This window comes from Lampetra fluviatilis, chromosome 64 (assembly GCF_964198595.1).
Source record: "Lampetra fluviatilis chromosome 64, kcLamFluv1.1, whole genome shotgun sequence".
NCBI classification, from domain to species: Eukaryota; Metazoa; Chordata; class Hyperoartia; order Petromyzontiformes; family Petromyzontidae; genus Lampetra; species Lampetra fluviatilis.
This window is the reverse complement of record NC_136338.1, coordinates 1,718,405-1,745,429: the sequence shown is the minus strand read 5'-3', so window position 1 is coordinate 1,745,429 and position 27,025 is coordinate 1,718,405. Positions and strand designations below refer to the sequence as shown.

The following is a 27,025-nucleotide window of genomic DNA, read 5'->3' as shown; positions in this document are numbered from 1 at the left end:
TAAAACATTATAAAATTATTCTCACGACGTTTCGGCCACAACGCAAGCAGCCGTCCTCAGGTGAAGAACAGGTCTGTCGAGACGACATTCAGACTCTGTCTACTCGACAGACCTGTTCTTCACCTGAGTACGGCTGCTTGCGTTGTGGCCGAAACGTCGTGAGAATGATTGTATTGTTTTATTTTATTATTTTATTACCTCCCTTCTACGTGACTTTACCGAAAGAACCAAGAAGATAAATCCCTGCAGTCACGAAAGCTTTCAATCGATACTCTTTGTATATTAAGCAGTGGATTGACCACGTCTGATGACAAGTTCTTTCAAGAATTTAAATGAACGGGGTTCAAACGTGTACAATGCAATGTGCAATTTAGAATCTGTGAAGACGGGATTGATGGATCACGCAAAGATCATCGTCTGGTTTCGGCTCCCCGCCTGCAGGGCTATGACGCAATCCAGGGAGTGGGTGACTGCGTGAAATGCCCCACAAATTGCCCCTCCTATCCGTCTGGGAGTTTCCCCAAGGTATTCTAGGGAATTATCCCACCACATTCCTTTTGGCAATGGTCAGTCAAAGTGTAGCCTCGTCATTATAATAATATACAGCCCTATTCTTAGGTTTTTTTCGGTAAAGTCACGTAGGTAAAACATTAAAATTAATAAAAGTAAAATAAAATAAAAAAATCACGACGTTTCGGAGGCAACACAAGCTTCCGTCTTCAGGTGGAACCGTCACAGCCACGACCCTGCTGTACCCATTCGTTGTGTTGCCTCCGAAACGTCGTGATTTTTATTTTATTTTACTTTTATTAATTTTAATGTTTTACCTACGTGACTTTACCGAAAAAACCTAAGAATATGAATCCTGGCAGTCACGAAAGCTTCAAATCTAGAATATACAGTCCTCCCAGTTTATTTTCCTACTTGAACGAAACACAGCTTACTTGCACCTATAAATAAATGTTTACGGCGCATATTACTCTCGTATAAGAGTTGCATTTTTATTATTATTTGTATGTGTTTCAATCGGGAATAAAAAAAATGCGTATTTATACTCGAGGAATCCGATGAGCTTTAATGCTCTTTTTCACAGATCTCCACTACTTTTATTTCATTTTGTTAGTTGTGCACTTTTCGATTTAAAGCTTTCGCGACTGCAGGGATTCATCTTCTTGGTTCTTTCGGTAAAGTCACGTAGAAGGGAAGTAATAAAATAATAAAAATAAAACATAATTATTTTTATTTTTAAAATAATAAAAATAAAACATAATTATTTTTATTTGTATTATTTTATTACTTCCCTTCTACGTGACTTTACCGAAAGAACCAAGAAGTTAGTTGTGCACTATTCAGTAAAGGACCCTGCTGTACCCATTCGTTCTCTGCAATATCGATGCTTTTATCGCTTGCTGCTGTACTAACGCACCACACGGATCTTCCGTGTAAAGTAGCCGTGTGAGTGGCGCTCAACGGGATAAAACAAAATCGACTCTCAAACTCTAAACGCCGAAACAACGTGGTAGCCTTCCTCTGGCCCCACTAACCTCCCGAATTAACATCGATCCCTTTTGGAATCCAGCCTTCGTCTGACACTACGAGAGTGGATTGGAGCTGGCCTCTCATTAACTGCTCGCCACTAGCGGCAAATGCTCAGATATTCCGCATTGCCTTTGTTGTTGATGTTCACCGTTTTGACCTCGTTCTGTGACCTAACACCGGTGACGAGACACGGTCGTGGGGGAGCATTGTCTCTCTGGTGTGGGTCAATCAGTTTCAAACACAACACACATCCAAGCACGCCTGTTCGCATGTTTTACCACATGCGTGTGCGGCTAATGTTTTACCTACGTGACTTTACCGAAATAACCTAAGAATAAGAAGCCTCGGTGTTTATTTGGCGTTTTGAATGTCTGAACACGGATGTGCGACGATTTACTGCATTTACATTTAATATATCCATTCCCAAATTCGTTGAATTTCAAAAAATGAAGCAAGTTATTTTTTTGTTCACACGGTAAAAAAAAAATGTGGGAGACGCTTTTAAAAGATCATAATATTACTGCGTTTCCACGGCAACCAGGTGGCTTTTACCTGGTGGGTGACGTCAAGTCTACAAGGGCCTAATCTCGGAATTCAAGGGTCAAAGACCTCCCTCTCCATGCATTCTAAAACAAAATTAACTCTTTTATTTTACATTTTACAAAGTCGATGGCCAGCACCACGCCCGACCGCCTTTGTCTCCTCACTGGGAATGTTTACACCCCCCCACCAGCTACTCATTTGAGGCCGAGCCGACTTAAGGTGCCTTGAGACGTTAGTGGACGTTAGTGATTAGGGGAGACCCATGGACCGGTCAGATAATCGTCACCGGTGCCCACGAGAGAGAATCGACCTCGGGTCGCTGGGTTACTGGCGCAGTGCGCTCACCACTGCGCCACCGCTCTCCACTATTCATCTATCGAGCCCCAACTTACACTGACACGCACGCAACATATAGAACGTCGATCTCGTTATAAAGTTGTATTATTTGATTACTTTTTTTACCCAGGGAAGGCTTTACCGAGTCTCGCGACTCGTTTTTAAATCATTTATATTAAGTTCACTTGCTTGCTTGCTTGCGCACTTACGACCGTGCAAATCTTTCGGTCGTTTTTTAACCCACTTCCCGTGATCCAATCGAGCTGACATTTTGCACACAGACTCGTTGTGCGTGATAATTAATGTTCGTGAAAAAATTTTTCCAAAATTTTACACTTTTTAGGACAAAAATATTATATTTAATTACCAATTGCTTAATGGTGCAATGCAATCATCTGACCCATAGGTGGCAGCCATCTCAAGCCAAAGGACGAGAAGACTCTAGCCGCCACGCATATAAAGGATTTATAGTGAAAAACTTTGTTTTTACGGGTTAAATTTTTTTTTACCCAGGGAAGGCTTTACCGAGTCTCGCGACTCGTTTTTACACGTGGGTCCCGGCCACGTTTTCAGAGTAACAATGCCCATCATTGCTTGCGCATTCTCCGAATTTGCAGTGTTAATCCCAGTTTTTAGCTGAGTGCCAATGTCCAGGTCCTGATGCTGGTCACGACGAGACGAGACAGATGCCTTCGAGAGAGACAGAGAGGGAGGAGGGGTCGGGAGTTCGTTGCGTAGTAGTGACGATAATCCTCCTCTTCCTTTGAAAGAGCGCAGACGATTAAGCATCCAACGCAATTGCGTCACTCTACACAACAAAGGGACTTGAGACTTTGAACTAATTAGTCGCTCATTCTCTTCGTGCCCTTGGATTCTCCTTGGCCAGGGCTCTTCATCATCCCCTTGATGATATGATGTAATGCGACGAATGCATTAGGGGGACAGTTTTTTTTTTATTATAAATATATAACGCGTCTGAGTGTGTGTCGGAATAAGCGGTCGTACGGCTGCCTCGGCGTAGCATCTCTCTGGGTCTCTGTGAGTCTGTGGGTCTCTGTGTGAGTCTGTGGGTCTCTGTGTGAGTCTATAGGTCTCTGTGTGAATATATGGGTCTCTATGTGAGTCTGTGGGTCTCTGTGTGAGTCTATGGGTCTCTGTGTGAGTCTGTGGGTCTCTGTGTGAGTCTATGGGTCTATGTGTGAGTCTATGGGTCTCTGTGTGAGTCTGTGGGTCTCTGTGTGAGTCTGTGGGTCTCTGTGTGAGTATATGGGTCTCTGTGCGAGTCTATGAGTCTCTATGTGAGTATGTGTGTCTCTGTGTGAGTCTATGGGTCTCTCTGCGAGTCTATGTATGTCGTACTTATTTCGCAACGTACGTAGCCAACGGTGCTATTTGGAGGTGTCAGTGGACACCGATGATGTAACGGTCTCGTCCATTCACGTCCGAGTCATTTGCATGCAGCTGCGTGAGTGTTTATTGGTGCGTGGGTGTTTATTGGTGCGTGGGTGTTTATTGCCAACTTTTTTTTGCTCTCCTACTTGTGTTCACGCAAATTCAGTGGCACGTACATAAATGTTGAGTGCATCGGTTTCAATATTAACCTTGCCACGGGAAATATTTTCCAGCAGCATTTGTTCAACTTAACATCAGTGCCGGATTATCCTAGTAGCACAAGTCACTACATGTGTAAGTAGCTTGTCTGTCACGTTTGAGTTTCAATGGCCACGTGCGATGATGACCTCATTTGTGTGCGTAGTGCGCGTGTGGCGGTGATGTGATGGTGACATCAGTTTGGTGTTGTGAGGTCGTTTGCACGGCGTGCAATGTGTGTGGTGGCTCTTATTTATCCAGTTGCCCTCGCCTTCCTAACCCCTGCTGATAAGAACAATAAATAGGTGACGTTTCAGGCAATGGGCCTTCTTCACAGGACGTAAATATAGATGCCAGAGAGGCCGGGTGGATGATGATGATGATACCACTTATGAGACTGAAGTTTACACCATGGGAGGCCCTGATGAGAGAGTCGAATGTTTTCTGATGACAAGTTTTTTTTAAAATCGGCTTATGTGCCTTGTACACATCCAATGTTGCATGTTTACTTGGTGATGTTACCTACAGAGGTTAGTAACAAAGCCTTTAGTAAGTACACTCCTGATAAGAAAACGCTGCCTGGTGGATTGATTTGTTACGGATGAGTAAGCACAGAATACAAATACAGGGCTGTGTACATACACTACAAGTGCTTAGGGGCAATCCTTTTCGTACGATCGCAAAAAATATCTTAAAACTTGAGCCCTACCCCCCCGAATCCTATAGAACGGTCGATATTTAATCCACACAGAAACGATCAAGGATTAATAATATTAACGTGTTTAAGCAAACAGATAGTCCACCGTCGGACTATCTAACTAATTTAAAGGCCAATGTAGACAAATTATTATCGAGGCATCACGCCCCATACGCAAGCTACGTATTTGGGTTAACCCCCCTCCACTAAACGGATTGCCCCTTACAAGCACTGTGGTTTAAACTCCTGTTGATACACAGACACGGCAATGCCTCTCTCGCCGTGAGTCGGCACTGTGGATTAAACAAATGACGTTAAACTCCCTTCCCGTGTGAGTCGAGCAGGGAGGGAGACGTGAACCCTGGGCTCGCCAAAATGTGGCCTTAGAGCAAAAAAAATTAACCCGTAAAAACAAAGTTTTTCACTATAAATCCTTTACATGCGTGGCATCGGTTTTATTTTATTATTCATTTCTGTTTTTCTTGAGTAAGAGTTTCATTTTTATCACATTGGTATTTTAAATTAAATATTTAAAAAAATTACCTAAAAAGTGTAACATTTTGGAGAAAAAAAATTCACGAACATTAATTGTCACGCACAACGAGTCTGTGTGCAAAATGTCAGCTCGATTGGATCACGGGAAGTGGGTTAAAAAACGACCGAAAGATTTGCACGGTCGTAAGCGCGCAAGCGAACTTAATATAAAGGATTTTAAAAAGATGTTTGCTCCATCTGTTCCATCAGTACGTTGGTGAAGTGTTACCCAGCGCACGTATGTGTTTTATAAAGTTTATTTTATCTTAGGGGCCGTCCATAAATGACGTCACGCACCTAAGGGGGGGTCAGACATTTGTGACGATGTGTGACGAGGGGGGGGGGGTTGAGAAATGTGACGTCATATAAAAATGCGCAACTTTAAATATAGACAACACGTTCTACTTAATTAAATATACTTTATAATAAATGTTTTCTCCTACAACATCAGAGTGCAGCGCCACATTAAATACGCACTACAATGACAATAGTTTAAAGTGACACCCACCCCCCCCCAAATTAACATATGTTCAAAATGTCCCTCCCAATATATTGCTATAAAAATATTTTTAAAAATAATAATTACGATGTTATGTAAATAAAAACAATTTGCTAAACCTTGGCCACAATATCTGGACTCGTCTTCATATAACAATGCATAGATTTCTGTCCATATGATTGTGGTTATGGTTGTACTTTATGAATCCCTAATCTCTGCCATTACATACAATGAAACAAGAAAAGGTAAAAAAGTAAAAACAGAGCAATGTAATACAATACACTATTAGACATTATTGTAAAAAATCAATCTAAAGTCCATCCCATGTGTTTGTTAATTTTTTTTTATATTTTAGGCAGGAAATGAGTTTTAAAATTTATATATTTTTTTCTGGGGGGGACCCCAGACCCCCTGGAAGATTTGATCCCCCCCCCAATGTAGACTCCATGGCAGAGGTCGCAACCGGGTACCCGATACCCGGCTACCCGGCCGGGTACGGGTAGGCCGTGAGTCACTGGTGAGTCACCGTTTGTCACTCATTTCCCAACGTCTTGTCTCTTCTCACAATTCAAGTTACTAGAATCAACCCACCCGCGCCTGCAACATGGCTTCATCCCAGAGGTCGCAATCAGGTACCCGATACCCGTACCCTACCCAGCGCACGTACCCGTTTGCGACCCTGGTGCGGTCGGGTACGGGTAAGGAATCAAAACCCGTTTGCGACCTCTGCTCCATGGCTCCGGCCTTGATACATACAGCAGGCGTCAGGGTCGAGATGGAACCTACGCCCTCTTGTATGCCATGCGAAGGAGATAACATCGCATAGCCACCGCTGCGCCCCCCATGGTACAGTACACAATCGGTGCCACCCACAAAACACAAAGACCCCCCCCCCGTCTAGCCTTCAAAAGATTGCCGGGGGCAAGTGCTGTTAGATACCACCTATTGAGTCCGGCACGGCACATCGATGGGCGTAGTTGCTCAACACCACGCACCGGCCGCCTTTGTCTCCCCCAGCGCCACGTGCCCACGTGCCCGGGGTTGGTGCGCCACTGTACCTGCCCACGTGGTGGCCACATGCGGGTACAGTGGCGCACGTGGTCACGTGCGCGGGTACAGTGGCGCACGTGTGATCAGGGTACGTACAGTCACGCGCGCCCGCTCTGTAAACACGCCGCAGTTTGCGAGCGCCTATTGACGCCGCCGCCGCTGCTGCTACATGGCCCCGGGTTTCACGTGTGCCCACCACCGCTGTTGTGTCGAGGGCTGCGTTTCTGCGACTGCCGGCTTTGAATGGGTGTCTACTGCGCGAGTAATGTTTGGGCGGAGCGGTTAGCCACGCGAGTTTTTTTTAAAGTGGCGATCAACACTCTAACACTCGTCTGCTGATGGACGCTGCTCACGTTAGCTGCGGCGCACAATTTACAATAATGCAGCACGCCCGTCGACAGCACTGTGGCCTTAAGAGAGAAATAATATATAATAGACGTTTCGGGCAATGACCCTTCGCCTATAGGCACACAGAGAGATGCGAGATGGATACTGAACTTTACACCAATGGGACCCTGAATTGTATATATTTTTTTTATCTTTCCTGCAAATCAGTTTTTTTTTTAATAGGCAAAGCATAAAGTATATTCTTGGTAATTTCGGTAAAGTCACGTAGAAGGGAAATAAAATAATATAAATATCAAACAATAAAAATCTAAATTTAAAACATAAAGTAGTTACACTATTAGGTGTTGAGTAACAGACTTTTCGATAATGTTGGGGTCTTTGGCAATTGTGCTTGTGCAACATTGCTAGCAGTGTCAGATAATTTGTGTATTGCAGGTACCAAACATCATTTGATTTGACAACCGGATATGTTCCCGACTATTAGACGCTTCAGAAAGTAAGACGGACCCTAAAAACCCGTGCCGCGTGTCAGTAGCATCAATGCCGTCATAATATCTATTGGTGGGATCCCCAATATATATTATCCCCCAATATTCAAATATGCTCAAAATGTCCCCCCCCACCCCAATATATTGCTATAAAATAGATTTTCTGTTTATATGATTGTGGTTATGGTTGTACTTTATGAATCCCTAATCTCTGGCATTACATACAATGAAACAAGGAAAGGTAAAACAATAAAAACAGCAATGTAATACAATACACTATTAGACATTATTGTAAAAAAAACGTGATAATGTTTATGTTTTATTTTTATTATTTCCCTTCTACGTGACTTTACCGAAAGAGCCAAGAATATGAACCCCACCTAGTTATTAACTTATTTTTCAGAAGCGACCTGGTCTTCACAAACGATAGCTCAAACAAAAGTGGCCCCATCATTTGGACCACGGGGAGAGTGAGACACAAACTCAAAACATACAGCAGCAGGCGTTTGGGTCGGGATCGAACCCACGACCTCCTGTATACCAGGCGAGGTAGTTCACATCTCCTAGCCACCGTGATGATGATGATGAGAGAAACACGCAAACTCCAAATATACAGCAGCAGGCGTCAGGGTCGGGATCGAACCCACGACCTCCTGTAGACCAGGCGAGGTAGTTCACATCTCCGAGCCACCGTGATGATGATGAGAGAGAGAGAGAAACACGCAAACTCCAAATATAAAGCAGCAGCAGGCGTCAGGGTCGTGATCGAACCCACGAATCTCCTGCACTGCAGGCGAGGTAGTCAACATCTCACAACACCGTGGCACCCCTTTAATAAATAAAAAGTACATACGTTCAAATTGCATCATATATATTTAATAATTACATTTCATACAAGATGCAGCAACATTTGCTTTCAAATGCACAGGTAAGGGGCGTATTATAGTCCTGAGAATCATGGGTGGAAAAAACCCGATTTTTGTCCAGCGGCAGGCATCGGGTTTTTCCTTTAATACAATTAAACCCGATTTCGGGGAATTAGAACCTGGTTTATTGAATACGAAACTCTGATCCAAGGCTTAGGCTGCTTCCTCGTCGGTGCTGCTATCGTACATGCGGCGGCCAGGTTGGTCTTGATGAACACGAGCTTCTCCTCCACAATCGTGGGCGCTAGTGAGTTCCTGAGCTTGGAACGGATGAAGCCCATCGTTGAGAAGTTGGCGAAGTGCGGTTCTGCAATTAGAACCAATGAAACCGGATTTCTCCCAATCTCAGATGATCGGGTTTAATATAAAAAGACAATTAAATCCGATTGTAAAAAATCCGACTGTGCCACCCTTAAATTTCGATTTAAAGCTTTCGTGACTGCAGGGATTCATCTTCTTGGTTCTTTCGGTAAAGTCATGTAGAAGGGAAGTAATAAAATAATAAAAATCAAACATAATAAAATATTATTGTTATATAATATTATTATAATAAAATATTATTGTTTGATTTTATTATTTTATTATTTACCTTCTACGTGACTTTACCGAAAGAACCAAGAAGATGTGCCACCCTTGCTGAGAATACGGTTTGGCACAAACGCTCCCTCGCTAGAGGTCCCTTCCCAGTGACCCTTCACAAACGTTGCCCCAACGTTGTGGCAACGTTGGCCCAACGCTTGTGAAGGCGCCAACGTTGAACGAACGTTGAAACGTTGGTCAATGAACCGTTGGGCCAGAGTTTGGAACGTTGACTGAATTGTCCCACTTTACCCGGTTCAGATGGGGTCTTCATCGTCATTTGCAGATTTCAATACAGTAATCACCAAACGCCCGATTTGCTCATCCAGTGCTTAATTATTCACCTGTCTCCGTCACTGATTGGTGTCTGGAGCGTGGGCAATCACCCATTTGTTTGCACGCGACCTCGATAATCTTGCCTGAATGTTGTCCTTTCTGATCATGGTTTTAATTAACTCTGCCCTATCACCCGATCCATTCACTATCAAAACTCTTTTCCACCCTAGTTTTTCCGACCATTGTATGTGCCGTGAACAAGGGCAATTGCCCGGAACCTCTCCCATCTTATATATTTAACTTTTAAGGCCATATCGTTTTTTGTTTATTAAACAAATTTGTTGTGTTTTTGTTTTGTTAATATGTGTGCGCTTGCACACAACGGCCAACGCCGCAGCAGTAGAAGCGTCAGTAGTAAATTTGTTTAACATTGACTACAATATAAGTACGTACGTTTTTAAAATGTACGCTTTCGCGACCAATATTCATAATATAGGTTTTTTTTGTAGTTAGATCGCATAAATATAAATATGTCTTTAAACCCGACACCACCCAGTGCAGCCAATTAGTAAGGATTGTCACGTGAACAGAACGTGCCAATTCGTTATGAGTACAGCACACCGGTGTGTTGGAGAGCAAATCCACAACATTTACTATCCGCATGTACAATAACATTTACAATAAGTAAGTACGTTGAACTTCCTTTGCACCGTACGTAGCCAATCGTCCCATTTACTGGGAATTAAATAAAACAATTTCGAACAATAAAATATCGTAAATTCTAGTAGCCGTTTCTCAATCCACTGCTGGATGGATGCCTCCCCCAGGCCATGCCAGCAGAGGTCGCAAATGGGTTTTGATTCCTTACCCGTACCTGTACCCGGCCGCACCAAGGTCGCAAATGGGTACCCGTACCCGTACCCAGCCGGGTACGGGTACCCGTTCCCTACCCGTACCCGTACCCTACCCGAAATGAGTGACAAACGGTTACTCATTAGTGACTCACGGCCTACCCGTACCCGGCCGCACCAGGGTCGCAAACGGCTACCCGTACCCGTACCCGGCCGGGTACAGGTAGCCGGGTATCGAGTAGGGTACGGGTATCGGGTACCTGGTTGCGACCTCTGCATGCCAGTCATGGCGTGTGTTTGACCGTACTTCACGCTGGTCAAAACAGGCCAGTGAAGGGGTGGGTGAGGTGCAGTCAACCGGGACCGGTTTGGATGTGACCACTTATGTTGGCCGCAGCCCGAAATGAAATGCACACAGCAACATTTGTGCCAGGCTCGGTGCACTTGAGGCCACGTGAAGTATTGAAGGATTGCTGGCAGGAAGTCATGGGACAGACCCAAGTGCCATGGGTTGATTGACTGAGATGACTGGCACATGCACCACCTGTGACCCTCTACTGTGCCAACTTTCTGTGTTTTAGCCGCCCGGTGCTCCGCTCATTGTTGTGAGCGTCGCTCCTCTGCCCTCCGCTGTTGTTGAAGGGCGACTGCCTCCAACTCACGAGCCTCCTCCACAGAGACCGATCTTGACACCGCTGGTTCCGGTCTTCAGCAAGTCCACTCAGCTCCACATCCTTCTGTACCGCATCAGTCCATCTCTTCTTCAGGCCGTGCCGTACCATTTAGCCCCCTCTATCCGGCCAATCAGAAGCTGCTTGGGCATGCGTTGGCTGAGCATGCTGGCTTCGTGACCTATACAGCATATACAAAGACAAAGATTCCTCGGATAGCCTTAACAGACTGTTGGGACAAATGTTTACACAACGCACCGGATACTCGCACACCCGTGTTGTTCACACGTGTGTTTTCTGCGCGCAGGAATTTCTACCTGGGCCATGCTGCCATCCCTGGGGCCCCGTTTGCTGGCGACACGTGGACTGAGTGGCCTGCGGATGGGACCCCGTTGGTCACCGGTGGCCCAGGGCCTCCGCAGGCCCAGCGGGACGCACGGCGGCACGGTGAGGCCGCAGGGAGAGGCGGCCGTGCGGGACTTCATCGAGGCCAACACGGAGGCGAGCCGCGAGCACCTGACCCCCGAGCTGACGCTGCGGCTGCTCACGCCGCGCTGCCCGCTCTGGACCGCGCGACCCGAGACGTGGCCCTTTCCCGCCGATCCCTACTGGGCCATCTACTGGCCCGGCGGCCAGGTGCTGGCCAGGTGCGCTACTAAACTTAACCATTCTTTTTATTTTACCAGGTAAGGCCCACTGAGCTATGTTTCTCTTTTTCAGAAGCGACCTGGCTGTCACAAATGAAAGCTCAATGAAGTGGCTTGTCACGTGGACATATAGCAGTCAAGTAATCTAAACGCACGTGGAGGGAAACACCGGAGTAAAATGCACGCGACCGCGTGGTGAATATGCAAACTCGAAATATGCAGGTGTCAGGGTAGGGATAAAGCCCACTACCTCCTGCATACCAGGCGAGGAAGTTAACATCTCGCCACTACGGTGCCCACAGCGGTGACGACTCATTATTGCCGGCTCGGATCAAAGAAATACAACTGTAAACGTGAAACGATATTTCGCGTAGGGTTTTCCACGGTTGTGCTGCGTGGCGTACAGGTGTGGTTTTTCAGGTTGTGCCACCCCACGTGTTGTTTCCGCGGCATGTCCGACGTTTTGTTGCACGTGCCTCGGAGCTTTTCTTCATGCTCTGCAATTGGCAATTCCGGTTGCTGAACAAAAGCTCCCAGCACTGAAATTTTAACTTCCCTTCCTGGATTCAATTTTAAATAATAAGGAATAATAAATAAACAATAATCGCCCAGCACATGGCAGCGAAACGACGGACATCGCACCAAACGATATGCTGTACAACGCCGCAAAAGCCTTCGCGGCGGCCGTTGGCTTTTACTGTTCATAAATATGTAATACAGCTCGTTGAGACGACTTCTGGAATCCGTCTTTTATTCAACTTATGTTACAGTTACTTCACGCTGCTGATAGGCAGCGTGAGAGGGACAGATAGACAGAGAGAGACGCACTGCCACGTGGCAACTCGGAGCCCCCCTCCCGCGTGGCCCCCTTCCTCCGTTCGTTCCCGTTCTGACCAAGTGTCGTTCGTCTCCACCCCTATTTAATACCCGGGGCACGTGGTACGTTTCCGCCAATCCTCGTTAGCCTGCATGGAATGTTCCAGGCTCCCTCGTCAGCTCCCGGGACCACGCCCCTGACTCATCTCCCCATTGGCTGTGGCCAAAGCCAGCAGAACCAATCCTCATAGCTGTCATCTTTCCATCACGTCAGGGCCACGCCCCCAGGCTTTCCCCCATTGGCTGTAAACCAGGACCGGCAGAGCCAATCACCATGACGAGTTGTGATACGTCAGTGAGCCGGATATATCTTCATATTACAAATATTTCACGTTTACGCTTCGGCTTGAAATGACTCGGTGGAGAAAGAGCTCTGGTCGCCGGGTTGTCGTTATCATCGTCGTCAATGTGTCGGTCTCCAGGTTCCTCCTGGACCAGCCGGACGTGGTGGCTGGCCGGGCCGTGCTGGACCTGGGCAGCGGCTGTGGGGCCGCGGCGATCGCGGCCGTCAAGGCGGGGGCCTCGATCGTGGTGGCAAATGACATCGACCCCGGTTCGTTGGCTCCGCTACACAAACCGCTGTCTGCCCCTGGCACATTCAGAAACACCCGTTTAGATTCGTTTGGATGCTTTTGCTGCTGTAAATTTCCGCATGATAAGCCACTTTTGTTGAGCTAACATTTGTGGCCAGGTCGCTTCTGAAAAAATAAGTTAAGAGCTCAATTGGCTTTACCTGGTAAGAAAACAAATTGTGTAATTTTTTAAAAATATTTTTAAAAGTGATTTGTTTACTTTTCCTATATTTTTGCACACCTTTCGTGTGTTTTTTTAACTTGTTGCTGTAACGTTCTGACCCTGTGGCCCTACTGGATATCTGTGAAAAAGAGCTTTATATCTCATCGGATTCCCCCAGTATAAATACGTATACTGATTGTGATTCCAACTCGACGCTTCCTCCCCACCAGGGGCTCGCAACTCCTTCACACAGAAGTGAGGGAAACCCTCTCCTTTTACTGGGATCGAACCGGCGACCTCCGGATGTCAAGCCCAGTGTGCTGACCACTAACAACCACAATTGTGGCAGCATCCCCAATGTGTGTAGTTATACTGGTAGGAACCTCCTGGTTACACCAGCCCACAGGGGATTATTGTGTTCGTCCGTCCGTCGTGCATCCAAAAATGGGAAGGGTGGGGTTGGGTGGAGAGGGGAGGGTGGGGAGGGGCTGGGTGGGGGGTGGGAGGGGTGGGGCTGGGTGGGGAGGGGCTGGGTGGGGGGTGGGAGGGGTGGGGCTGGGTGGGGAGGGGCTGGTCACCCCGTGGTGCCCTTATAAAACTCAACGTTTAACCTACTCACGCCGGCTTGTGCCCGCCCTCACAGTCGGCCACATTTGCGGAACATACCACGCCACCGTTGACCCTTGCCATTGACCGAGCAACCCAACGTTCCTACCAGCTCCCTCCGCAGGAATGTGTTTATTACTACTACCAGTATTCTTGTTGCTGGCCTGTACGCACTCTTCCGCCATACGATGAGTTTCTCACAATCTCCAGTGAGAATGGAGACCCGGCTCCTTTCTCAACCTGTCACGGCTCGCGCTCTGCTGCTAGAGGTCGTGGGAAGTCCGCGGCGTAGTCCATGAGCCCAGACCAGTTATCTGACTGTCCAGTACCACCTGATGTCGCATGGAGCTTTTGCGGTCCACATTTCTGTCTGTGGCCAATAGCAGTGCATTGTGTGAGAACAATGTTAAATGAGTGGGGTTATCAAGCAATTCACTCTTAATTCTAGATTTGAAGCTTTCGTGACTGCAAGGATTCATACTCTTAGGTTTTTTTCGGTAAAGTCACGTAGGTAAAAATAAATAAATAATAAATAATAAAAGCAATATAAATAATAATATACATAAAAGGATATTAATACATTTTTTTCCTATCACTTTAATTATTTATTTTCATTATTTATTTTTCCCTACGTGTCTTTACCGATAAAACCTATGAGTACAATTCACTCTTCTTCGCCGTTATAAAGAAATCGGAACGCGTGACGTTTTGCTTCCTTAGGTGGTAACGGTATCAGCTCTCTCGTCCATGGACGGAACAAAGTGCCGAGTTTGCTGTCAATCAGGGGCGGTTTCTTCATTAGGGCGATTGGGCGACGCACCACCAATGTCATTCAACCACAGAGTCACGCTAGCCGTCACTGTGCCGCTGGATATAGTCCAATCAGCGTCATGCTACGTTCTGTGGAGTACCGCCTCTTTTTGGGCGATTTCCCTCCAGCTGAGAATCGCCCCGAGTGGTCCCATAGACTTACATTCAAAGATGTTTTTTTTCGAACGGGGGCGCTGCAATGCATTCTCTATGGCTTCCGGGAGGGCTCGCCCTAACGTGCTTACGTCATCATACGTGCTTACGTCATCATACGTAAGCACGTTTCATCCAACAATATAATTTGTCGCCACCTAGTGGAATCTTTAATAAAATAAACCTGAGTGGTTTGTTTTAATAGTGAGTATAGAAACAAACAAGATGTATTGTAAGAGTCACTTTATTTTTCATTAATATTAAAGAAGTGAAGTTGCCTTTACATGCTTAAGCTGTTAATTTATCCATTGCATGGGTGGACCTTATCCTTATCAATCATCCAGACATTTGCCCCCCCCTGAGAGATTTTGCAGGAGCCGCCACTGCTGTCAATGCTTGCCAGGTGATTGTACGATGTCGTTCGCTCTCTAGTGGACAATGTGGCAACTGCAGCTCTTGCGGAGATGAGAATGGGAAGTGCTGAACCACTCACATCGGTTCGGACCACTTAAGCAGAATGTGTGTACGTGCGTATGTAGGGGGCACAGGTGGTTTCAGTTCCATTTATTAGGATTTACCCTGTGAGCCATTCGGCTCTTGATTTGGGTTCAACCGCAACAAACAATAAAATTACAAGATACTCATAAAATGTATTGTACACAAATCTAAAAATCACAAAAAAGTGCAAAAAATTCCATTTCGATGCATCGGCCAGCCATCTCAGTCAACCCATGGCACCTAGGACCGTCCCGTTCCTGCCAGTGGGTGCTCGACACTTCGCGTTGCTTTAACGTGCACATAGCCTGGCACAAGCGCCGAGGTGAGGTCACCACCACTTAGTGGAGAATGGCGGTTGTTGTTGTGCGTGTGTGCACGTTTGTGTACACGCGTGCATAGCGGAGAGCGCGCTGCACTACAAACCGGGCGACCCGAGTTCGATTCCCACCCACGGCCAAATGAGTACCTGGTGTGATGTGTAAACATTGCTACTGGGGAGACAAAGGCGGCCGGGCGTGGTGTTGGCCACCCGCCTCCTCATGTGCTATGCCCGGCCTTTATAGGTGCTTATTCTTAGGTTTTTTTCGGTAAAGTCACGTAGATAAAAAATTAAAGTTAATAAAAGTAAAATAAAAATAATTTTTACCTACGTGACTTTACCAAAAAAAACCTAAGAATATGAATCCTTGCAATCACGAAAGCTTCAAATCTAGAATTTATAGGTGCTACTCGCTAACAGTACTTGCCCCAACAGCCTGTTGTGACGATACGAGGGATTTTTGTGTCCGCGCTTCCCACAGTGGCAGCCGTCGCCATCACCCTGAACGCGGAGCTGAACGGCGTGCGCGCAGACTCCCTGCACATCGACGTGCGCGACCTCCTCTCCCCGCACCGCGCTCCGTCTCCCCCGTGGGACGTCCTCCTCCTGGGCGACATGTTCTACGACGGCACCACCGTCCACTCGCTCCTGCGCTGGCTGGAGACCTCGCTGGCGCAGCAGCGGCGGCGGCGGGGGCAGGAGACGGAGCCCCCGGCTCCGACGGTGCTTGTGGGAGACCCCGGGCGGCCGGTGTTTTTGGAGCGATACGAGGCGTGGCTCGGAGCGCGGGCGGCGGCGACGGCGCCGGTTCTCCGCGAGCTGGCGCGCTACGAGCTTCCCGAGAGCGCCCGCAGAGACAACAGCGGGCTCAGCGACGGCGCCGTGTGGACGCTGCACCTCTGACAGTTGACCCCGTGGCCAGTCTTTTTTGAGTCCGCTTTTTTCCACGAGGCTCAACGGGGACACATGCTGAGCTGGCCAGCTCCTTAGCGCAAAATCGCCCTCGCGTGATCAAGTTCAAGTTCATTTATTAGGTATAGCCCTGTGAGCCATTCGGCTCTTGAATCGGGTGCAACCGTAACAAACCAAAAACAAAAACATGAACAAAAAACATCTTAAAGTGAATATGTGACTAAGTGCAAACAGAAATCCAAGACAAGACAGCAAAACATTGCAGAATAAAATCACCGTACACCAACGCTGTGTGCAAAAATCCCAGTGGGATGCAAGTCAAACAACAACAACCACAAGACAACTTAGATTAAGGCCATCAGTCTAACTCTGTACTACAACAAACAAAGATGGCTAAACCAATATAACCAATATCAAAGGCTGCCGAGAAGAACGCGAATCTGCAGGGCTGATATGCAAGCGGATGACACGTTATTCCCTCCATGTCACTGAACACCGTGAAGGAGAAGTGATTTAATATTAACGAAGCATTCACTGCGCGGTGTGATATCATAGTGTCCATGCTGCCTGTGCTGTAAGGAAGGAAAATAATGGATTTGTCGGACACGCAATGAAAATATTCGATTCACGCTAAAAGGTCAGAAGGACAAGGGCCGTGTTTTTTTCCGATGTTTTTATTGATTAACTATTTACAGGAAAGAGTGACGTCAACAATTCCAAAAGTGATGTTTCTTATCGCACAAAATAACGAAAAGTCAATAACAAAATCACAAGAAATGCTGTTGCAGTGTCCGCTTTCAACACAAACTTGCATTACTCTGCAGGATATATTTGTAAAAGAGAACGGTTAAACAACATTTAAGGCTCTTGTTCCAGGTTTAATACACCACCAACAGCTATACTACAACTATTTTCCAGAATGTGAACTTTAAACAATGTATATTCACCTATCAACGGCGTCTGAAGAGGGATCTGGTGACCATGTACATGCTTTATCATTAAACAATTTTAAAATATTTTCGCCTGAAGCTGGTTGTAATTACTGGCGAAACGTCGTACTATTTTCCAGAATGTGAACTTTAAACAATGTATATTCACCTATCAACGGCGTCTGAAGAGGGATCTGGTGACCATGTACATGCTTTATCATTAAACAATTTTAAAATATTTTCGCCTGAAGCTGGTTGTAATTACTGGCGAAACGTCGTACTATTTTCAAGAATGTGAACTTTAAACAATGTATATTCACCTATCAACGGCGTCTGAAGAGGGATCTGGTGACCATGTATATGCTTTATCATTAAACAATTTTAAAATATTTTCGCCTGAAGCTGGTTGTTATTACTGACGAAACGTCGTACTCAGATTGTAAATGTTGTGGATTTGCTCTCCAACACACAACCGGTGTGCTGTACTAGTGACGAATTGGCTACATTCTGTTTATTTACAAATTGGCTGTGTTGGGCGGTGGCGGGTTTCACGACACATTTATATATTTACACGATCTAACCCAACAAAACCTATATCATGGATATTGCCTCCTACGTAAGAGTCGCGTGGGGCGGTTTTGACCATACTTCATCATCAGTGTGGGTTGACAAAGTTGTGTGGGGGGGGGGGGGGAAGAGCATAGACATGAACGTCGGCATAGAAGTATGGTACAACCATGGATATTGCTGCACTACACTGCTGCCGAGAATCGACCCCTACAGCCTATAACACCTGGTGTGCACGGTGGTTGCACCATCCAAGAATTGTCCCGGCTCTTAGCTGGAGCATTCTAAATGTGGTTTTGGTTATAGGGGCCGTCCATAAATGACGTCACGCCATTGTGGACGATTTTTGACCCCCCCCCCTTCGTCACACAAAAAGTCAGACCCCCCCCACTCAAATATGACGTCACAAAGCTCTGCCCCCCCCCCCCCCCAAATAGAAAACATGCTTCAAATCGCTTTAAACTAGAGAAAACATTTATTAAAAAGTCTATTTAATTAAGTAGAACGTGTTGTCTATATTTATTTAAAGTTGCGCATTTTGATGTGACGTCACATTTCTCAAACCCCCTCCCCCCTCGTCACACATCGTCACAAATGTCTGACCCCCCCCCCTAGGTGCGTGACGTCATTTATGGACGGTCCCATAGGCGTATTTTGGTTTAAGGCAAATTAAAATTACGCGACATATCAAATCGATCATTTATTGGTATTCCTCCACTTAAACTATCAGTACGACAACTATTGTAATTAAATACATTTATGATTAATCGTAGATTTTTGGGTTAGGCAACTTAATATCTGGGCCCAAGTCGCATTGCGGCTTTCACAAGCGTTTAAACGAGGCAATTGTTTCACGATTGTTTGCGATGCCCGGGTAGGCGAATAAAAATGATTCACTACGTTTCGCGTGAGACTACGATCAGCACCGGACCTTAAATGTAAGTTAAATATAAAAATAAGTGAAATAAAATTGTAAAAAAAAAATTGTTTTGGAGGATGCGGGCATCGATCCCGCTACCTCTCGCATGCTAAGCGAGCGCTCTACCATCTGAGCTAATCCCCCACTCCGACTGCCACCTCACCGAGTACTCCTTATATAGCCGGTGCATGACGTGGCGATGTTATTAAAAGTAAATATAAATCTACAGTATTGTCTACTTTTAAATTGTCAATTAACGTGTGAATTCGGTTAATTGCACTGTTTAAAAAAAAAAAACGTCGCTGAGGTAAATAAATAAATTACATAAAATAAGTCCAGATACTTGGTGACGATGTTACTTATTTAACACGTTTCGGTAAGCGGCGACTTTAAATTGTTTAATAAATATACAGTACAAGTACTTATGCAGTGTTTAAAATGTAAAGGTTCAACGCTGCACAACCCCGTCGATTCTAGAGTACTGATTAAAACATCCCCGAATCGATTCCCAATTATTTTCCCGTATATAACGTCAGTTTTATCCCTCCTGCCCGTTTCGTTTATTCTATCCAGTTCGTTCAACCATACTAGACTTAAAAAGGTCTACATAATTGTAGTTCAGGAGGTGGGTGAGGGGGGAAATATACATTTTATAGTTTCGCGCGCGAGGAATCGATAAAGGAATCGGATGTAGACGATCTCTCGCAATGGATAATCGATCGGGGGGTCTGGGTTCAAAGGTCTGCGCATGCGCGGTGAGGGTCTCTTCGGACCGGGCCCCGCTAAGGCTGCGAGGTGAGGGGATGGCGGTGGTCGTACAATCTCGCGAAAATCCGCGCCATCCGTGTCCCCATCGCTTCAATCATCGCAACGTTTAATGTCGCGGACTCTTGTTGACCGGCGGGAACCTAAATGTCGCGTCGATGGCAACGTTTTAGGCTTCTTAATCGACATCGATGTGACCGGTATCCCTTGGCTACCGGAGTAGGCCCGCGGGCCTGGTTGTCGCCTATGGCGCTTAAATGAAGACCGGCGCGATTTTAACTCCCATGGAACTTAATTCACTCTCGGTGTTTTATTGTTCGTGTTTAAACAATTCCGTTGCGTATTGTTTTAAGGGCACCGTCTACACATGTTTGTTCGTAGTCGGCTCGGCACAATGCCTCGCGGGCTACTGAAGGGTAGAAAGAGAGGGATTCATCCAGCAGTGGATATAACGTCTCTTATCAGTGGATAGACAATACTATCCAGTAATGGATAGGCCAAACTATGCAGAAGTGAATCGACAATACCATCGAGCGGTGGATAAGCGATAGTTAATAGCGATGAGTTTGGCGGAAACTAAGCATTAGTTTCATGGGTGGCCTCTATCCTGGCATAAGAATGTGGACTTTACAGCGATGTTTACAGAGGCTTTAAAGCTATTAGTCTCGGACGTGATGAGAACTTGTGTGTTTTGGCCTACTCTTCCACCCCTTTATACTGCCGAGTGAGACATAGGCGAGATTAATGTTAAGAGACGTGCACAGTTTCAACTGCCGCGCCGAGCGATCGAAAGTTGAATTCGAGATTTGCAAGCCAAGTGCGTGACCCACATTGGTGGGGGCACTATCTCAATTCACATGCGGGGTTGATGGCTACAGTGTGTCTTCGAGTTATATCATAGCCAGTTGGTGGTTTATATGGAGAGGTGTGCGCGCGATGGAAACACTGGCTGGGGTACATCTTCTTGGTTCTTTCGGTAAAGTCACGTAGAATGGAAATAATAAAATAAAACATAAAATGATTTTTACGACGTTTCGGCCACAACGCAAGCAGCCGTCCTCAGGTGAAGACCAGGTCTGTCGGGGAGACGCTGTGAGACGCTATCTCCCCGACAGACCTGGTTTTCACCTGAGGACGGCTGCTTGCGTTGTGGCCGAAACGTCGTGAGAATCATTTTATTATGTTTTATTTTATTATTTCCATTCTACGTGACTTTAGCGAAAGAACCAAGAAGATGAATCCCTGCAGTCACGAAAGCTTTAAATCGAAATTTAAACTGGCTGGGGTAGTTAGTTGCAGATGCTCTGGTGCCCGCTCGCCCTCACAATGATGACTAGCACTGGGCTATGAGGTTCCCTCTGATTCGAAACGTGCCCCGCTCAGGCCTGACATCCTGGCGGTACTGAGTGAGTAGCGGCGAGCGTGGTTGCCAGTCTTTTTTTTTAGTAGCTGATAAATATTTATTAAACGGAGACTTGCGACAGACACTTTGTCAATCCACTGCTGGATGAAAGGATTACCCTCTCGTGTGTCGTGTTAGGTCGTAGGAGGGTTGATTATCCATACTTCGATCACTGATGTTTGCTAAGCTAGGTTTATGGCCGGGGTTCGAACGAAACAATTTCTTTACTGCACTGCGCTAACTACAGCGCCACTGCACCACCTGTGGAAACGTAATCTTAATATTTACTGGAATGTCAGTCTATGCTTTAAAAGCTGTTCCTGTGCATTTAGACGCTGCATTAATTAAAAATGTAAGTGTGAACCTTTGGAAGAATGTTTAAAAGTAATAGCCGTAGCGCACAGATTTAATGATCAATATTAATCCTTTAATAACTCCTTCAGCTTTTGAACCTTTAGACGTATAACACTACACGACACACTAAACTATTACACTAATACTACAAAGCTGCCGAAATTATGCACTGCCAGAAGGCCACGCGGCTGGTGGATTTTATCTACGAAATTTATTTTTATGTAACTACACGCCACGAACATTGGACTCTAAACTAATGCTACACAATGCACTGATAGTAATGTTGATACCTCCTTTGTAAGCGTATAATGATTGGGCAGTGGTCAGTTATGCGATGAGCAGGTTAGATTCAACCACATTTGCAAAAGGTCGACTCATTTCCCACTTGGAGATGTTGTTCAAACACGATCGTCGGTACCAGGGGCGGTGACGCTGATTGTGTCGTCTGCCACCCCATCCACGTGGTTCCCCAGAATGTTGATGCCCAAGAAGGACCGTGTGGCCATCTACGAGCTCCTCTTCAAGGAGGGAGTGATGGTGGCCAAGAAGGACGTGCATCTCGCCAAGCACCCCGAGCTGGCTGAGAAGAACGTGCCCAACCTGCACGTCATGAAGGCCATGCAGGTGAGGCAAAGGCTGCCCCCCCCCCCCCCCGCGGCTATCCGCCCGTCGCGTTTCCCGCCCAGAACAATTAACCGCCCAAATGCATTATTTGTGCGTGGCGTCATTGTCATGACGTACAGACGTTTTACAAAATGTGACCTTTCACTTGTGTTCTGCATATCAGGTTGGGCACGTTTTTCCTTGGTCATGTTGCTCGTTGGTTGGCACGGGTGCTGTTAGCGAGCAACTGTGAAGGACCACACAGCACTTTGAGGTGGAGATTATGTGGCTGCCACCAATAACAACAGTTCCCATCCACTGCTAAGTGGTGATGATACCCATCGCCACAGACCAGGCCCAGACCAGCCTCATACCAGCCTCATGCACACACGAAACTACCTCCTGGGATAGCCAGCCCTTGCCTTCACCGTGATGTCTCAGCACTGGGCTATGAATGCCATGTGATTACAATGTGCGCCCACCGTCACTTGACATGCGGTGGCACTGAGTGAAGGCACGGCTACAATACCGCCCCCACACCGCTCACCTCGCACTCATCACAGTGTGCAGCATCCCATGTTGTTCATCATAAGCCATGGTCATTCCCCTGTTATTTGAAGGCTTCCCCCAAGCTGCCACCGTCCCGTGATACAGCAATCCGTCTAGTACTCCATCTTTGAGTGAGACGGTACCGTCAGATGCGTTCCAGTCCATGGCTCCCACACTGTTAGTTTTTACGAATTCTAGAAGCAAAAACAAACGACTGTTCACTCCCATCTCCCCGTGTCTTCACATCTTCTTCCCTTGCATAAAACCTCCCTTTTGTCTCCTGGCACCATCTCTTGTCTCATCTTCTTGTGCATGAACGTTAACCTCCTGTTCTCTCTCTTGCCCTCCTTCGGTCTCCCCTTGCCTCAACGTGCACCACCGTTCACTTATCATCTCTTCTGACCTCCACTCGTCCCTCCACCTTTCTCTTTTTTCACCTCCTCGCCTTAACCCCCCAGTCCCTGAAGTCGCGTGGCTTCGTGAAGGAGCAGTTTGCGTGGCGCCACTTCTACTGGTACCTGACCAACGAGGGCATCCAGTACCTGCGCGACTTCCTGCACCTGCCGCCCGAGATCGTCCCGGCCACGCTGCGCCGCCAGATCCGGCCGGAGACGGCGCGACCACGGCCCAAGGGTGAGTGGAGGGGCGCCGCGCCACGCGCGTTTGCCGCAGTTTGGCACAGTTCAGCACAGATCAGCACGCGTCGCTTGGCGGCGTGAGCTTAACCACGCCGCACGAGCAGCGACCAAACGTCTCGTCTTAACCACAGCACTCGGCCCGCTGCGAGTACTAAACCGCGTCTTAATCACACCGCACGACACGTACTTAACCGCACTTAACCACATGGTACGGCGTATAATTTACGCACCGCTTAACTATACCTCGTCCCATGGCGAGTACCAAACCACAGATCGCCTTGGTTTTGTGATGTGGGATTGTCGTGTGGTTGTGGTATCCTATGTGGGGTGAAGTGGTGTGGTATGCTGGTGTCATGTTAATGTTTAGTTGTATCACCAGACATGACGTGCGGCTGTCGGCATGGGAGAGGATTGTGTGCTATGGCGGTGGGGTGTGGTTTTATGAAAGTTGTGCGGTTGTGTCACGCGTGGCTTGTGATTGTGTAGGCCTGGGAGATGACCGTCCCGCCCGTCTGGGCCGTGGGGAGGGCGACCGCGATACCTACAGACGCGCTGGGCCCCGTGAGTACAACAGACGCACGGCTCTGCACACTCCACTGTAACCGTTAACACTCGCTTAACTTTCACTCAACCACACTTGCCACTCGATCTCTAAGCATGCTCAATATCACCCTCAACTCACCACACTCAACACTTCTCGTTGGCCGCCCACCATCATTACCTTCTCAACACGCGTAATTCGCTCACGGCGTCACTGAAGCTATTGCAGTGCGTAAGGCTTTCTGACAGAGGACAGCATCACAAACTCGCCCACCTGCTGTCACCCTCTGGGGCAGCCAGCCAGCCATTGCCTTCACCGTGATGTCTCAGCACTGGGCTATGAATGCCATGTGATTACAATGTGCACCCACCGTCACTTGACATGCGGTGGCACTGAGTGAAGGCAACACGGCCAAGATACTGCCACCACTATCGTGCTCCGTCACCCACGGCACTCAACGCTCCCTCATCACAGTGTGCAGGATCCTATTTATCTCTGATAATTAAGGAACGTGTGCATGTGAGAGTGGGGTGGAACGCCGGCCAAGTGGTTAAATACATTCCGTTCTGAACCCCGGGCATCATCTGTTGTATTTCTGGCCACGGCTATGACACTGGACCAAACTCCCTCTCCACATCCGACTCTCCCCCCTCCCCTCGCTTTCCTCTTTTTGCACTGCCCTCAGGTCGTCCTATCTCTCTTAACTCCCTTTTCTCTTCCGCTACCAGCACCAGCTAACACCCCTAATGCCTCCACCTTGCTCCCTCCACCCTAGTCACTACCGGATCCCCAGCCCTTATCTTACCTTTTTGTACTGTAGTCAGAGCAAGCATTGTTAAGTGCCTTGGTGTAAGGCGCTTTATAAATCCAAAATAGAATAGAATCTATGTATGTAGGACTTGAGAATAGGTTTTCCCCCTTTGTTCTGGCAACAAAACAGCTGTGTTAAGATGTTAAAACACCAAACTGAAACCTTTTACAAGGAATCATGTCTGCATTCACCACACATACTTGTGGTCAGAATGCAAACAAAAACATACTCTGTAATATATGCATTGTCTTTGAAACTGATTGGTCCACACCAGAGACAGCTTTCTTTGGAGCCTAGTCTCAAAAGGTGTTAGACCAGAGGACGCCCGTACATAGCCAACCATGTTGAATGGGCCTGAAATAATTGTCTGCTGGGTAAACAAAGGTGACGTGGACAATGTCCCACTGTGCTAACTAAAACAAACAGGGGCTTCCCTTGTAAACACGGGGCTTATTTTTACCAATGGGGGGGGGGGGGGTGTTTGCTATATCTCCACAAGCAAGTTGCACTCAACAGATAGATAATAACCCTCTGGCACATCAAATCAAACCGAACAAACCAGGACAGAGGCAATCTGATTGCCCAACACTGCTGCCAGTGGCCCATCTGTTTTGTTAACGCTTTGGAGCGATATCCAAATTTGTGATGTTGGCGAGTGACTGGGTGGGGTCGGTGGCGTTTGCTTAGCGGCTGCGTAGTGTGGCGATAGCTGGGTTAGAACTCTGTATTTGTTCAATCGCACATGTTAACCGTGTATCCACCTGCATCCCTCCCCCTCCTCTCTCGTGTGTACACAGCTGGTGCTGACAAGAAGGCTGAAGCTGGGGCTGGCGCCAATTCGGACTTCCAGTTCGTGAGTACTGCTTCTGTTCTCTTGATAATATACGCCTGGCCTCCACAGAGCGATCATGACAGATTAGAGCTGCCCTCTGATTTAGGGTTTTCTTACAAAAAGGGGCTCTTGCGTATAATCATCAGGCAGTTTAACATTGGTTCAAACAAGCCTGGCTGCTGACAATACGTTGAATTTTTTCTTGTATTGAATCAATGCTTGCTGATGAGATGCACTTCCAGAAGGCTGTTTGACTGAAGCATTGTGGAGACACAGTGGGACGAATGCATTATTTTGTGATTATTTCGTAAATAGATTACACTCCAAATCGGATAAGAAAATCGTTCCTCCGAGGGGGGCAAAGCCTGTTGTCATGTACACCACTGGACGAGTGGTAACAAGCGACAGGGCTCTGGCGTTTATTGGTAGCAGCAGCAGCCGCCGTGCCCTGCATGGCACGGCTTGTAAGGGTCTCCAGTAATCGGTGACAAAACGAATACTCAATCGCAATTTTTAGTCTATTTAATTGACCGAGTTGCAGAGAAAATGTACTGCCAGGACTGGTTTGCGTATCACTCGCCACTGATGTTATCCATGGCTGGGAATCAAACTTGGGTCACTGGATTCATAGTCCAATGCTCGTGAGCTGTTGGATGTTTATACGCATTGACCCTTTGTGTATGAAAAGTCTGCCCATTACGCCATCATCATTCCATCCCCATTTTATCTTGATTAGAGCTTTCAACTGGTACTGGAGTAGCGTGGGTCGCACAAGCTGGTTGTGTGTTAAGAGATGTTTGGATTGCATCTTCTGTTGAACTGCTCGGGACATCCGCACGCCTACATTAAGGACCCTAAAAACAAATATAAGCAGACCTCCGATTTGTCTCCCAATGTTACGTAAAAAAAAAATGTTAGTCCCATTGGCCTATTGGTTTTTCCAAAACCAATGAGATTCTAATTCTAGATTTGAAGTTTTTGTGACTGCAAGGATCCATACTCTTTGGATCGTTCGGTAATGATATTCTAGCAGCATCTGTTTAATAAAAAAAGCACTATGGACTGGTTTTGACCACACCTGGGTCTTGTCAGCAGGTTGTGTTTTGTTACAGAGACTAACGCCCTGTGTGTCTTGTCTGTTTTGCTTTGCAGAGAGGAGGCTTCGGCAGGGGGAGAGGAGGACCAGGTGGACCAGGTGGACCAGGAGGACCGCCGCAGTGATTGGTCCGGCGCACGCTCTTCACAGCACGTCGCGTTAATAAATGATTCCCTTGTGAAGCCCTGCGTCTCTGTTGCCTATTTTAAACGTCAATCGCTTCTTGGCTTGAAGTTTCCGTGACTGCAAGAATTCATGTTCTTTGGGTCTTTCGGTAAAGTCACACCGACAGAAAATAATAACAATAAAATAATTAAAATAAAGTGAAAATAATTTTGTATATTTTTCATTCACTTTAGTTGTGTTATTTTATTATTTTTTCTATCTATGTCACTTTACCGAAAGACCCAAAGAATATGCTAATCACTTCGTTTTAATATATTTCAACATTAACTTTCACACTGGGTGTGTAATTTGACCGCGTGGCTTTTTATTTTTACCCAGGTTTTTCACGTGACCTTGCGTCCCCTGCCACC

At 46.7% G+C, this 27,025-nt stretch overlaps 2 protein-coding genes and 3 non-coding genes across 5 annotated transcripts; 4 read left to right on the top strand and 1 right to left on the bottom strand.

Moving 5' to 3' along the window:
- The first annotated feature begins 11,251 nt into the window (after positions 1-11,251).
- ETFBKMT (electron transfer flavoprotein subunit beta lysine methyltransferase) lies at positions 11,252-16,623 on the top strand. Its single transcript, XM_078882360.1, has 3 exons — positions 11,252-11,574; positions 12,873-13,003; positions 16,053-16,623. Exons 1-3 carry the CDS (start codon positions 11,252-11,254, stop codon positions 16,472-16,474), a joined length of 876 nt encoding a protein of 291 aa, XP_078738486.1. The 3' UTR covers positions 16,475-16,623.
- Positions 16,624-18,969: 2,346 nt separating this feature from the next.
- Positions 18,970-19,042, bottom strand: TRNAA-AGC (transfer RNA alanine (anticodon AGC)). Its single transcript has one exon. It is a non-coding gene; the product is annotated as a tRNA-Ala (tRNA).
- A 551-nt stretch (positions 19,043-19,593) lies between these two features.
- On the top strand, positions 19,594-26,671 carry RPS10 (ribosomal protein S10). The gene is made up of 6 exons (XM_078882294.1): positions 19,594-19,693; positions 21,893-22,043; positions 23,030-23,204; positions 23,696-23,770; positions 25,359-25,414; positions 26,546-26,671. The coding sequence occupies exons 1-6, from the start codon at positions 19,647-19,649 to the stop codon at positions 26,612-26,614; spliced, it is 573 nt and encodes a 190-aa protein (XP_078738420.1). The 5' UTR covers positions 19,594-19,646; the 3' UTR covers positions 26,615-26,671.
- On the top strand, positions 22,444-22,537 carry LOC144951984 (small nucleolar RNA SNORD88). Its single transcript, XR_013640562.1, has one exon. It is a non-coding gene; the product is annotated as a small nucleolar RNA SNORD88 (small nucleolar RNA).
- Positions 24,060-24,153, top strand: LOC144951983 (small nucleolar RNA SNORD88). Its single transcript, XR_013640561.1, has one exon. It is a non-coding gene; the product is annotated as a small nucleolar RNA SNORD88 (small nucleolar RNA).
- Positions 26,672-27,025: the final 354 nt, after the last annotated feature.